The following is a 14,676-nucleotide window of genomic DNA, read 5'->3' on the forward strand; positions in this document are numbered from 1 at the left end:
ACATCGCTTTCAGGGGGAGCTTAAATCCATAACACAGGGGCTTGTCTTAAGGGCAGTGTTTCCAACCCCAGCCTTTCCCGGTACTGGACTCAAACTTGGCACCATCACACCTTTTTGCCCCCTCCCCCTGGAACCCCTGCGTGATCCAGTGACCCTGGAGTCCTCAGAACCCGTTTCCCTGAAATTTGTGTTGGGAAAAGTTAAAAGCCATATTACTTTCTCCTGGTTAGAGTCCCTTTTGTGCGATGTGTGGTCTGATGAGTTGGAGAGAACTCTTTTCAGAAGTAATGGATGGAGGAGGAAAGTCACTTTCTATGTTTTCAAAGAGATTTTAATGACTAGGGAAATCATGTGACATGTTAAGTGAAGAGGAAATATAATTTCATGTACAGGATAATCTTAACTATGCTACAGTACACACATACACACACAAATTTTAATCAGTGGTTATTTCTTGGTGGCAGAACTATGAATGATACTTTTTTTTCCTTATGCTTTTCTTGTGTGTGTGTGTGTGTTCGGAGAAGGGGGTTAAAGGGGGTTAGAGTATATTCAATTTATCTTATTTTTTTTTTTACAACATGGAGTTGTGTAATGTTCCCTTAATTTTCTTTGATGGTTGTTTTGAGAATAATTGCAGCTCTCCTAAGGAAGGCATTTCATTAGAATAAATATACCCATGGCAGAAATAAATGCACTTGATGCGATTAAGAGAAAAGCATTGGAATTATGTTTCCAGAAGCTGCCTGACTCTCTTAATTTTTACAGCAATCTTATTAAAAGTACATAACATCAAAACAATATGTTTTAATCCAATGTTTTTAATTTTTTAAAGCAAATAGTCTATTCCAAAAGTATACATAGTTATTATAAATAATGAATGTAAATGTAAAAAATTAATGTAAATGCACACAAACAAGAAAGGAAAATAAATGTCATCCATAATTCCATAACTTAAGAGGAAAAACAAAGAACACACACACACAATACTTTTATATTATGTGCTTCTAATTTTTTTTCTAGGCCTAGACATTTGTATACATATATTGAAAACAAACCAAAATAAAAATGACATCTGATAATTTGAGTTAGAGACTATTAGAAAAGTACCACCAAGGGTAAATGCCCCTTTTTTCTCTCTATCCTCTGACTTACACATATTCAAGGTTAGTTATAGAATGGTCTGTTTCTTTAGCTTCAACTATCACGCCAAGCTTTCCAGAAGAGTGTGACCAGACATCTGGACATCTTGGACTGCAGCTCACTTCACTGTGTCCACTGGACAAAAATTATATGAGAATACAATGTTCGTTTATGTCCCCTAAGTGTTTCTTTCTCCCTGTTCCTTTCCAGCAAGGCAGATTCTTGTAACTCTGGGGTTCTCACTTTTAGTCACTCTTTTGTGCATGTGTTTGCTGCTCCTGAACGATCTGGCAAAGGGGAACTTGAGGTGCCAGGAAAAAGGGCCAAGGTTTCAAAATTATTTTAGTTTGTGATACAAATGTCCCCAAATGCAACACATAATTCTCAGGCATCTTCCTAGTCATGAAATTTTGTTGGCCTCTTCTCTATGCCTGTTACACAGAAAAATCGTCCTGATATCCAAACCCTTCTCTTTCACAAGTTAGGGCCGCTTGAAAAATATCTCTCCTGACAGCGCTGTTCACACATGATTTCCCTTGCCCGGTCTCCCTCGCTGTCCCTCAGCGCTTTCCGCCCAACTGTGAGTAAGCTCAGGCTTCCCCGGGGCAGCTCTAGGCAGTATATTTTCTGTTGCTTCTTTGACGATTTGCTTTTTCACATAATTGGCCTTATCTACAAGTATCACATTTTGACTCTTTATTAAAAAAAATAAATAAATAACACCAAAAACAAAAGCAGAAAAGCGTAAGGAAGAAGACGTATCACTCATGATTCTGCCACCAAGAAATAACCACAGTTTACAATTTGTGTGTGTGTGTGTTTCTGTATTTGTTTTCACACAGTGAAGATTATCTTGTAGATAGTATTTTGTTTCCTATTTTTCACTTAACATGTCCTAAGCATTTTCTCAATCATGAACATCACTCCCAAACTTTTCCAATGACTAGATAATAATTCATCTTATGCATTTACTACCAAGTGCTTAGTTGTTTGTTTCATGTTAGGAGACCCTCTAAATATCTATTTTCTTATAATGTAGCCATGATCAGTAAGCATAGAGAACAGTACTAGGGTATAGACTGAATTCTCGGTAAATGTTAGCTATCCCTGTTTTTGTTAATGATAGTTTTGATGCAACAGTTGTCAGAACACCCGGAGAAACCATGGGTTGTCCCTGCTTCAGGGAGCTTGTCATTGTAGCCTCTGGGCAGAGACGTAGGCTTTCCCTGTGCCTGCTCACAGCTGAGAGAGAATTTCTTCTGGAGGATACTTTCAAATCCTTCAGTAGTATGTTGGCCTCTGCAAGCCGAGGTTCATCTGTTACAAGCTCAAAAGCTCAAAAGCCTTGATGGGTTCCAGGTTTGTTGCTGAGTATATGGAGTGAAGAACTCTGAATAAAACTTCTCTTGAATTTGGTACATCTGATGGTCAGGTTAACATCTAGTCCTTTTGTGGCACAACTCTGAACTCTGATTCTCCTGATGCCAGTTGGGTCCCAAAGAACTGCCTTGATTCCTGTCAAAGAAAAAGCACCCCTTTTTTGCCAGCAAGAGATTCTGTTTGTCGGAATGTGAGGAAAATACGGGATAGGACAATTTCGAAAGTAACCACGCGGAGACACGACTGAAAAATGCTGTGTGCGGTGATCAGAGAGCGGAGGACACTAGTTGGGGGACATAGGATCAGAGAAGTAGGGTAGGGTAATGGTGTAGCAACAAACTGAGTGCAATTGGAGTCACATGGAGAAAACAACCGAGGAAAACGTAAGAAAGGAACAGAAATGGAAGGTGAATTCAAACATTGCTACTGATCTTTCGGAGTTTATCTTCCCACCCACTTCTTTTGTCCTCGTCCCTTAAACAGTGCGTTTTATATGTCCTTCAAAGTATTTGTGCATTGAAATTATCCTGTATGCCAAAGCTCGCTTTTTTGAGTCTCTATCAAATATTGATAAGGAAAGCTAACTTGGGACAAGTGATCAATTTGCTAAATTTCAAATATATATGAGTTATATGGAGTCACATGAAATTGACATGTGAAAATGACATAATAGATCACAACATAAAATAATATTACTCTCCAAGCACTTTAGACTTTAAAAGCAAACGTTTGCCTTGGAGCCCCATTGGTTCTATCAGATCTGTTGGCACATCTTCACTTTGTCTTGACTCTTACTCCTTCCCTTAGATATTCAGAGCAATGACTTACATGATATTCTCCTATTCTGGACCTGTTCTGATGCGGACTGGAAATTGCTCTTTTTATTATAGTTCTTTCATTGCCTGGGCTAGTTTCTCTAACTGAGTTCCTCACTTCCTGGTTGTTCATGCTTCCTTGAAAACAGATAAAATACTTGGAGAACAAATCAATGCCACATTTTGTTTTCAAAAAGAAATAACACTTAATTTTCTATAAAAATCTTTGAGATACCCCAAAGTATGAAACTCTCCTTGAGTCTCATAAGTGTTTGAATTAATGGTATTGTGAAATAAACTCACTGGAATTTCTTAAATTTCCTAAATGATGGGTATTACAATTTATTTTTATCCAACTTTAGATTTTGATACTCAGATCAAAATATAGGAACCTTGTTTTTTTTCTAAAAAACATAGAGACTGTTGGTTCCTAAACATGTATCTGTTTGGCAATTTTATTTATCTGTCCTTAATACATACATGTGTCAAATGTAATACTTTTGTTTAAAACCGTGAGTAATGTATAAGATACCATATTTCCTATTTTTTTTGAATTAGTTAAAATGGAAATAACATTATGTATTGTCAATTATTGTTGCTGACTCTTATTTATGTATGTTTTGTTTTTGTTAATATGGGACACGAAGTTAGGCCAGTTCTGTGTACAAAATTACCTTAGTTCTCTTTTCGTATCCCTTCCATCAAGACCACAGAAGCATATCAAGGCTCCCAAATAGAGATGCTTTAAAAATTCAGACATATTATAAATCACTTTTAACTATAAAAGCACCAGAAATATTACATGCCTGATGAAGCCTGGCACAGACTTTTAAAACAACCAACCAACCAACCAAGTTTTTTGTGTTTTTTGAAAAGTTGATTTTGTTTATTGCATCTGTGCTAAGTCCCTCCCTTACCTGAAAGGTGTCCCTTCCATGTTCACTGCAGGGACCCCTGCTTCTGTTTGTATCATTCGCTCAGTGTATGACCCTGCTTTTGTCTCTCACTCATCCGCAGAGCCCGGCGTTTGCACGGTATTCGGAGATCCCCACTACAACACTTTTGACGGACGGACATTTAACTTTCAGGGGACGTGTCAGTACGTTTTGACAAAAGACTGCTCCTCCCCTGCCTCGCCCTTCCAGGTGCTGGTGAAGAACGACGCGCGCAGGACTCGCTCCTTCTCCTGGACCAAGTCGGTGGAGCTGGTGCTGGGCGCCAGCACCATCAGCCTCCAGCAGCACCTGACCGTGCGCTGGAACGGCTCGCGCATCGCGCTGCCCTGCCAGGCGCCGCACTTTCACATCGACCTGGATGGCTATCTCTTGAAAGTGACGACCAAAGCAGGTGGGCTTCCAGAAGCGTGGGGTGTCTGTGCGTCTGGCTCTTCCCTCTACCTCACCAAGCCCCGCAGCAGCACCACCTGGGCGCTCTGGAGCCCCGGCTCTTCCTCCTCCGCATGGGAAACCCCGGAGGCAGAGAAGTGTTCTAGCCGCAGGCAGGCGTTGCCTCATCCCTGTTCACCCGGGCTTTGAAGGGAGACCTTGAAGATGCCCCAAAAGAGCTGGAGAAATGTGCACATCCTGGAGCCTTGCAATCCGACGCTAGTCCCATCAGCCTTGCAATCTGTGGACAACCAGTGCCTTTCCATACTTATTCCAAAAATAGCAGTTGTACTCTCCAAATAACCTCTTTCTCATGTTTTGTTGCTAAATTTAGGCCTCTGATGGCCAGCTTGGAATTATCAGTGTCTCTCCCAGCTCAGCCAGTAATGTGCAGTTTTACATCTGTGAGCGTGTTTCCTTGTTTCCATCTGTCCAGAAGGGGGGAATCCTCAAAAGTAAACCACAGACGTGTGTGGGTGTGCAGATGGGAGTGCCGATGCCGGCCTGTGTGACCAGCAGTCCTGTCAACTCTTGACCCAGGGGAAGGATGCTCTCTGAGTTGATGGCTAGGACCATTGGCTCCCGCTGGAGGACACTTAGGATGCTTGCACTGAAAGCACTTCCCCTGGCCTTGGGCGCATGGATCTGACCCCCAACGCCCTTCCCCAGCATCCCGTGTTGCCCGAGGTCCACTGGACTCTGTATTTTCACTGCACGGTTCCACAAACTCTTCATGGTTGCTAGGTTGTTGCTACAGATTCAGTGAGGCGCAAATTTTTGTCCCTGAGGTGCTACCTACGAAGGGCATCTTAGAAGCAGAACTCAGTTCTTCCGTGTTGTTCCCAGAGAATGAATTCAGCTCATTTACACATTTTATTATCTCATATATGGTTCCTTCCGTGCTTAGTACATGTTGTTTGTCAATTGGACATTGCACTGCATGATTTCCTGGCCTAGGCAGTTTCTTTAAGCACGATGCTTGAGGAAATCAGCGTATTTCTTGCTTTCTGCATTGATGAGAATTTAACAGTGTAAAAGCATCAATTTGGTTCCAGTTCCTTTAGATAATATGGATCCAAAAGGGAAACGTTTGATAGAGCAGGTACTTCTGAGGGACTACAGAGATCGCTCTACTGCTCTCCCTTCTGAGCCCTGTTTATTGTTTCAGTTCAAGCCACGTATATATTTGATAAATTGATTTGAGCCTATGGAATGCCAGCTTAGCTAAACAAGGCAGGAAGCCAAGGAGAAGGCCAGGGAGCTTTCATTTACAGAGTATAACATGGTTTCAGTGAGAGAATGTTAAATATTAATACATTGCAACATTCTGTATAGGTGGAAAGAGTCCCATTCCTGACTTTGAATGTGGCAGATGTGAAGAGCTCTGTTCATTCAACTTTGGCGGGATTAGTCCTGCTCAGAAAAGTCAGACACCTGTTGTATTCAAATGACAGGCCACTCCGCAGCTCTAGGCCACAATGGGTGGCTCCCTGTATAATGTGCGCAAGAATGACAGATTATTAAACAGCACTAATTAGAAGCACCTTGCCTCTCTGTTTGCAAGCCAGCTGAACACAGTGGGTTCTACTGATATGGAAGTTGTTACTCACACACAGCCCAATTCTCAAAAGGATCCACGATACTCGAAGATTATAACAACAGTCTAAAGGTTTGATACTGTTCCTTGAACAGCTGGCAATACCATACTTGTTAGGATTCCACATGGTAAAAATGAACAAAAGAATGAGGCTGCGAAGAAAAGAATAACACACCATCCGTATCATAATTAGTGAATTTAGTCCTTCTAGGCCTTGACCTTAGTTTTGCGATTCCGTTTACTTTTCTCTCTCTCTTACTGTGACGCATGTAATTTATATGGTGCCCTTAATAGTCAGCTGAACAAGTTCCTGGAGCACCTGAAGTACGCAAGCATCCTGCTCCCTAGGGAAGAATTGTAGTTCCCTGGGCACCAAACGTGCTTTGAGATTATCCTTTGAATGGAAGAATCCCATTTCCACTAATCTTTTCCTCTCTGGTTTACCAATCTCATTCCGTACTACCCCTCAGGGACATTTCCTTTTTATCACCTATTGATTGTCTATTTAAAATACCACAGTATGTCCTTCGAGTGTTCTTTTTCCATAGTTTTTTTTTTTTTTTTTAATTTCATAAACTCAAATGATCAAAGAGTACTTTCTTCAAAATAACAGCTTAAATCAAGCCTGTGGCTGGAGGATGGGAAGTGGGGAAGCGTGACTTTGCCCTGTGGTTTATTGACTCGGCACTTCACCATGGGGTCATCTGGCAGAAGAGCACAGGTGGCCATGTCGCCTGGCGGGGGAATTAGGTGGTAGCTGCATACCTAATAACAACTGGGGTAGCACAGAGGGCACAGAGCAAAGCTTAGTAATTTGAGAAAGCACCCCCACCCCCATCACACTCCCCACCCAACTCTCGGCACTTAGCGAATAATTTAAAAATATTTCCTTTCTGCCATCTGTTTACTTCATCAGCTCCTCCTGAAAGAGTCCCATCAGATCCACCTGAAGGCGTTAACACTTGGGAGTATGGCCTTTTATTTTACTTTCAGTAGAGTTCTACACTTGATGAACCAGGAGAGTATATATTTTCTTCTTTTTTCCTTTGGTGTAAAATCTGAACAGGAAAACCATCCTTTTTTATGTATCACTATGGTATGTCTACTGATTTTGCACCCCCTCTCCCCTAGACGTGGACAACAGCCAAAGCAACAGTAACAACCAAAAAACAAAACAAGCAAACAAGGAACACAAAATAAAAGAATAACAACTTCCCTCTCCCCACGCCAAGAAAAATCCCCAAACTAGTGGTCTAGAGCTAGGTCACACATTTGAAGGGTGAAGAACAAGTCAGTAAAACATTCACTGGTGAGAAGGGAAAATTGGAAGGTCCTTCCTACAGTACAAGGAATGTGGCTGCTGCTCACACCCCCAGATGTGACATGTGCTCCAGCTTGAGCTTTCTGATTCTGCCAGTTATTTCTACCCAATTTCCCATGTGGAGAATTGGGAAACTCATCCCAGCTGCAGAAAGGGCTAACCTCAGCCCACACTTCCATGATGTTTCCATCTCATAAGATGTCTATTTAAAATATCTTTTGGAAGAGCAATTTCTTTAGTTATAACTGATTAGTTTTTTTGCCTGTCACTGGCACAATCTGCTTTTCATGGATTTTACTCTTGTAAAGGGTAAAAATAACCATGAAAACACATAGGTGTATGATACAGCAATAGACAAACTCATCTGGAGTCGAATACTTTTTCCCTCCAGAATATGAAGCCCAGCATCGGCCCATGAAAATCCTCTTAATGTAATAATAACAAAAGGGGGGGGGGGAAGAGAGTGAATTACAAACAATTCTCTGACTTCGGGGGAACATTTTTTTATGAATGAGATGTCCAGAGTTTTAAGAAGACTTTACCAGGAACACCATGGGCCTGTATCTTCCCAAGCATGCGTGGACCATCAGTCCATTGCAAAGGAAGAACACAATGATTGGCTCCTTCACTGTGAGCTGAATTCCCACAAACTCAGTTGCCTAAAGTCTCAAATTTATCATTATCATTGTCTGTAATGATGTTGGAGCTTTCTTGGATATAAATTCTCAACCTTTGTGGCACTTGGAAGAATAGTATTTGCCTGCTGTCTAGGAAAGAGACTTGTAGTTTGGAAAATTTTGCCACTTGGAAAAAATCTTTGGAATTATACTCTAAAAGTGAGTGTGTTGGATGAAATTGATTTTTCTCCCTTCATTTCTCTTGCTGGGCAGCTGCCTGGATACAAGCTTGTGAGGTCAAGTTTCTTCTATATCATAGAGAGTGTATTACAAATCTTATTATAGTTTGCTTGCCTTTTTTCAAAATTGTTATTTCAGTGTCTTACCTAGCATGAAATTCTCAATTTCCTTGGCTTTACAGATTCGATGTATCAATTTGCAGGGTAATTCATTCATTTCGTAAGTATGTACTATGTGCCAGATAATGTGGTGAATGATGGGGTATGAAGAAATAGAAATCATTGTATATGATAGTTGTGGTTATCTGAGGTGACACCCTCTTCTCACAGAGATCCACATGGGAGGTCAGCCCAGCATGTGGATATTCTGTGTCCTTTTTCTAATAATCTAGTCCCATCACTATCTTTCTTTATCAAATTACTCCCAAGAGAGACTTTCGTATGACCTCCTTCTTGCTTCTTTATCTAACTCCACTTAATTGTTTTCTGAACCCAGCTTCTTATCTCAACCAAGAAAGCTTCTCTACCATTTGCCTTGGACTAAGAATGATTCCATTCCTTTCATTTACCATGGTTTTCAGATGGGCCTTTTTGTTTACTTCTTGAGAAATCCAGTTTCAGACCACTGGTTTATTCTACCAATAACTGTCTTTACAGTCGATCTGTAACTCTTTCTTGTGGCAGTTGTGTGGCCAACCTTCTCTACTCTTGGACCCTGTCCAAACTTAGGGAATCCTGGCTTTAGACTCTTACTTCTGGGTGTTTCTTACTTCACTCTTATCTTGCCTTATGCCGATTTTATATCCAAGCAAGATCCATTCCCTCTTCCCCCACCATCCTTTCGTATCACCGCCTTGTCCCCCAAACTTCTGAGCATCTTCTGAACATTTGCTCATCAGGCTAATCTTGATACTTCAAGAACAAATGCCAAGTCTTCCAGGAGGAGAGTCATGTTGCTCTTTCCAGTGACTCAGAGCTGGCTAAACAAGACTAGTTTTTGTCAAAAACCTGAGGGTAAGATTAAAAAACATATGTGGGGAGACTTTCTCTTTTTCTGTTAAGAAAGAGCCTTTTCCTATGTGTCGTCACTCTTAGGATACAGTGACAGAGAATAAGGAGAAATCCTAGGGCAGACATGCACACGATTTTGCAGATGGTCCCTTGGTGTTCATGTCCCAGGTGGGTGTTTTGCAATCACTGGTTCCTAGTTCACCCACTCACTGGGGGGCTCAGACAATTCCAGGGTATTACTAGTAGAAAAGCAAGAAAAAACTGCTAACATGTAATTGAGACAAAGAAGAACTCTACCTAGAAGAACGTGTCATTTGCTTTGGATTGAACCTCAAAAGGCTTTTCATTAAAGCCTTTCCTTTCTTTTGTGGACATTGTCTTCACACACAATATCAAGATGGGTTACGAGAGCATCTTTCCTTGACCATCTAGTCAGACTGATCTATGTGTGTGACAGGATAACCTGGCTGTGACAGCATAATCTGGATGTTCTATGTGACACAGATACTCTACCATTCCAGGGAATTGACTAAAGTGCCTCTTGGAAGTCTTGGGCCAGCATTTCTGGAGAAATATGAATGTTCTCAGAAAAATACACCAGTGTTTTAGATGGTCAGTTCAGCAAACCAAGAGAAGCCTATATTCTCTAACTTCTTGAGTGAAGATAGTTTCCTTGGTGAATAAGGCTGTTCTGTCCTGCTGATTCTATTTAGCACAGGACGAATTTTTGAACGTGGCCTGGTAGCCTCCAACCCTGAAGCTTATGATCAGCCCAGAGATGGAAGCTCTGGAGGTTGAAAGGGTTTCACGATAACTCAACCTTAGGAAACATTGATTAAACAGCCATCCATGTCTCAGGGATGACTGTAAAATAATGAGGGAGCAGACATCTTTATTTATACGAGTGTTGTTCTTTGAAGGTGATATATTCAGCAGGTATATAGTTATTGCTTTAATACACTCACTATAGCAAATAATTTGGAAATTTTCATTTGGTGTTTGGTATAGTCATATGGGGAAATGTTTGGATAAAGGAAAATAGTTACATTAAGAACTATCATCTTTGTCATCATTTGGTTTCCTCATTAGAGTAATCATTGAATAAATGAAAACATGACTTGGACCAATACAATTACTCTAGAAAAGGGCACAAATATGTACACTAGAGTAACATGGGCAATGAGTAGTTATTTATAAGTCAAACCAGGATTCATAAGATATCATTATAAGGTTATATTCCGTGTAGTTTAAAAATCCTAAGTCCCCAAAAGAAAGTGATTCATGTAGTTTCACACAACATTCAATATGACAAGAACAAAAGGTAACCAAGAATTTGGACAGGCTCTTAGTGTTCCTTGTCAGAGGATTGTCATATGTGCTATGTAAGGATGTGTGCATTGGTGAATTATGGGTGGATTCAAGAGTGGTTGATCCCCTTTTCCTCTCTTTTCCCTCTAGGTTTAGAAATATCCTGGGATGGAGACAGTTTTGTTGAAGTCATGGCTGCCCCCCATCTCAAGGGCAAACTGTGTGGTCTCTGTGGCAACTATAACGGACATAAGCGTGATGACTTAATTGGTGGAGATGGAAACTTCAAGTTTGATGTGGATGACTTTGCTGAGTCCTGGAGGGTGGAGTCCAATGAGTTCTGCAACAGACCCCAGAGAAAACCGGTGCCTGAGCTGTGTCAAGGGACAGTGAAGGTAAAGCTCCGAGCCCATCGAGAATGCCAGAAGCTCAAATCCTGGGAGTTTCAGACCTGTCACTCAACTGTGGACTACGCTACTTTCTACCGGTAAGTGCAGTATTCTGGGGGATGGGATTGGGTGACAGACCAAGGATACACTTAACCTTGAAACCCAGTGTATCAAATTGCTTGATATACAAAACAAGGGCTCCCGAAGTACCTTAGTGTAAACACTCCTATGTCTTTCTGTTCAGCAGCTGACCTCAAGTCAGTCCCACATTAAATCTCAAATTAAGAAATTTCAGGGGGTATTTCAGAGTGATATCCTATAAATGAGTCTGTTTTTGAGTATCTGCAGATTCATTGGGAATCCGGTGATACCCAGGTTTTTACCAGGTGTGAGCTTGACTCTGAGATCGATGAGTACTTCCCAAATTCTGGCTGAAGCCACAGTAGTACAGGGTAGACATGGGAATCTCAAATCACTCTGGCTGCCCATTGGTGTTTGAGTGAGATTGGTTATTCCAGGTCTGAGGAAGAGTTCAGGTCTCCCTCAACGTCTAGATCACAACAGGTCTGCATGTGGGAAACAAGGCAGTGATGTGAGGATTCCTTGGATCTTGGCCACCTATGAGACTTTGTGTCCAGAGTCAGAGGGGAGTGGAATTACAGCTTGAGGATGGAGGAAAGAGGTCTCTTATTAAGAGTAGAGATTCTGTAACCTCTTCTAATTCTGATTAACCCCCTTGCACACAAAGCAACTCGTTACAAAGGAGACTTGGATTTGACATACAGAGGAGGTTGCATTTGGGAGTTGATGAGTTTGGCCTGGTTGTACTTCCACTTACTACACAATTCCATGGGTTAAAGAGCTATGATTCTCTATAACTTTAACCACTATGGGTGTGGGAGGAAACGTGAGACGAACACAGCCCAAAAGGCCGTAAGTGATTTGCCTGTGCCTCTTAAAATGAGTAAACGCCTGTGGTCTGAAGCCACAGAGAAGTTATTTTTACTCTTTAACTGCCACCAATATATTTCCCCTAGTTCTCATTAAATGTGATCTTTCTTTATTTGATCTTTGGACATAAAAGATAAAGTTATATAAAGGCAGCTCAAAGTGGGGTGGAAAAAGGACTGTCCCTGTCATCACAAATCCCTGAACGTGGCTGTATCTGCCAAACCATTTGGCTCGAACACATACGTTTAGCTCTTTCAATCCATTTTCCTGTTATAATTTGAAACCTCTGGGTTCCCTTCTCTCTCCTCCCTGTGCCACCCCCTAAATCGACCACACCCCTTGTCTATGGGAATTGAAAGATCTTAATGTAAGACTTTAGATGAGGGTAAGTGCTTGGGCAGGGAAACCAGGTTTCATTTGGAATCTAAATGCCCATCACTTGAAGGTCTGATGGGAAGCAATAGAGCACAGCATGTAAGAACTTTGTGGTCTCCGGGACAAAAAGTCCAGCCTAACTCTATAGTCTCGAACAATCGTTGAAGCTCTTAAGCCTTGGTTTTCTTATCTGTAAAATGGGGATCATAAAATGTGCTACCTTGAAAAGTTGTCATTCAGTGAGATTATGAATGTATATGCATAGACTCAACCCAGTGCCCACACTTAGTGATCAATAGTAGTTGGCTGCTGTCATTTCTTCTGCTGTAAATGATTAACAAGTGTTAAGGCCTCTTTTGGAAGCTCCCTTACCCCAGTTGCAGATTTTGACTGGGCCCTTCTCTGTCTAAAATAGCATGGAAAGGCTATGCTTCTCCCAGGACCCCAGCACTCTGCACTTTTGGTTTTTATCCCATTTCAAAGGAATGTGTTGAAAACAAAAATTGGAGAACAGGCCTGCAGAGATCAGTCTTGTTTCTTTCTTTCTTTTTTTTTTTTACATATTTCTTTCTCTTTTCCCTTTGGTGATTTATTTTGTATCATGATCCCTGGACTGTAAGCAGGAATATGATGAGCACCTTGGCAGACATCGTGAGAAACAATTTTGACACAAACAGAGAGAATTGGAATTGCTAGGTGACCAGGCAGATGCAGGCCTTCTGACTTTGAAAGTTGCAACAGCAGCTACAGCTGCACAGTGGGGTCGCTTGTTTGTGTAAGGGGCTTGGTGCATCAAGTTTGGGAGCTTCTGAAAATGCTCTTGGGTTATTCATGCACTGAGGTTGGAGGAAGGGATGTGGTGGGAAGTGAGCTCACGTTCCGCCGTGCATGGTGTAGTGGCAGAGTACCCTTCCACCGTCAGCCACTCCTTCCTGGAAAAGGCAGAAATGTGCTGAAAACAATTCTCAGGAGGGTTGAGCTGGACAATCCTGCCTGTCAGGTGCCTTGCTGATGACCTCACTCCCCAATGAAGAGGTGCATCTTCATGCGTTTCCAAGTGAGGGTGACCAATGTTGGGTAAACCCTGAATTTCTTCTTTTCTTTCAAGCACACATGTGGCAAAAGAAAGACAATAAACCAGGCCAACATGGAAAGGTAATTCTGTTCTCAGTGGCTCTCCAGTGAGGACCAAACCTTAGGGGGTCTTTAGGAAACAATGGGCAGAGAACATGTGGGGTGATGCCAAGCTAGACCTAATCTCAACTCTGCCACATTGTAGCTGTGGGGTCCTGGTAGCGAGCTGAGTTTCAGATTCTTTACCTATGGAATAGGTATGACAGGAACTACCTGGTAGGTGAGATTGCTCCTCCAAGGATTGAGGCCAATGGACAGTGCCATGTTGGCACATCATAGATGGTCAGTACTGGCACCGTGTGTTGTTGTCCTACGTCCCTTCCTTCCTGTGGAGAATCTGGCCCCTGGCTCAGCCACTTATCTTTCCGGTTGTTGATCTTTTCTCCTGCTCCCATCTTGGAGAACTGATTAGATAGATTCTCACCGATAAATACATGGAACAATTTAAAAACTGAACCGTTTCCCTTTTGTGACACTGAGAAAGCATAAGGGAAGACCGTTTTGCTATCCTTTTAACAATTTTTGTTGTTTTTGTTCTATAAGGATAATGTATGTTCATTGTATAAGGTTTAAGTAACATGCAAAAAAATAAAGAAGAAAATAGCAATCACGTGACATTCCACACATGTAAATTTTTGCCTGTATATTTTATGTCACCGGTTCATTCTAAATGAACCTGAAAGCATAATCGTGATCGTGGCTGTGACCTTTGTATGAGTCCTTACAGGCCTAAACAGATTTGCCTTGATATCATGGATGGTCATAGACATACATTGTATCTGAATTTGATTCTTTCAGTTTCCCCTCATCCTCCAAAGACATATCTACATTTTGCTTTAAGGACAAAGAATAAAGTCTCATAACATGCAAATTCAACTTTCTAAGCACTGCTGTGTCTATAACGTAGAGAAGGGAGAGACAAAAGAAGGTATTCCCTGAGGAAACGTCACCTCTTTTGGGTTTCCTTAATCATCTGACAAATCCACAGGGCAAATTCTATTCTAAATATGA

At 41.5% G+C, this 14,676-nt stretch overlaps 1 protein-coding gene across 5 annotated transcripts in view; it reads left to right on the plus strand.

Moving 5' to 3' along the window:
- The window catches only part of BMPER (BMP binding endothelial regulator), a 222,182-nt gene that overhangs the window by 146,034 nt on the left and 61,472 nt on the right, over nt 1-14,676 (plus strand). For 4 of the 5 annotated variants that reach the window (XM_019757328.2, XM_019757327.2, XM_074340986.1 and 1 more), the window contains 2 exons: nt 4,356-4,685; nt 10,967-11,303. In XM_019757328.2, the coding sequence (XP_019612887.1) occupies nt 4,356-4,685; nt 10,967-11,303 (667 nt within the window). The remainder of the gene's footprint in view (nt 1-4,355; nt 4,686-10,966; nt 11,304-14,676) is intronic. The other variant, XM_019757329.2, reaches the window with a different exon arrangement.

Source organism: Rhinolophus sinicus, linkage group LG09 (genome assembly GCF_036562045.2).
Source record: "Rhinolophus sinicus isolate RSC01 linkage group LG09, ASM3656204v1, whole genome shotgun sequence".
Taxonomy (NCBI): domain Eukaryota; kingdom Metazoa; phylum Chordata; class Mammalia; order Chiroptera; family Rhinolophidae; genus Rhinolophus; species Rhinolophus sinicus.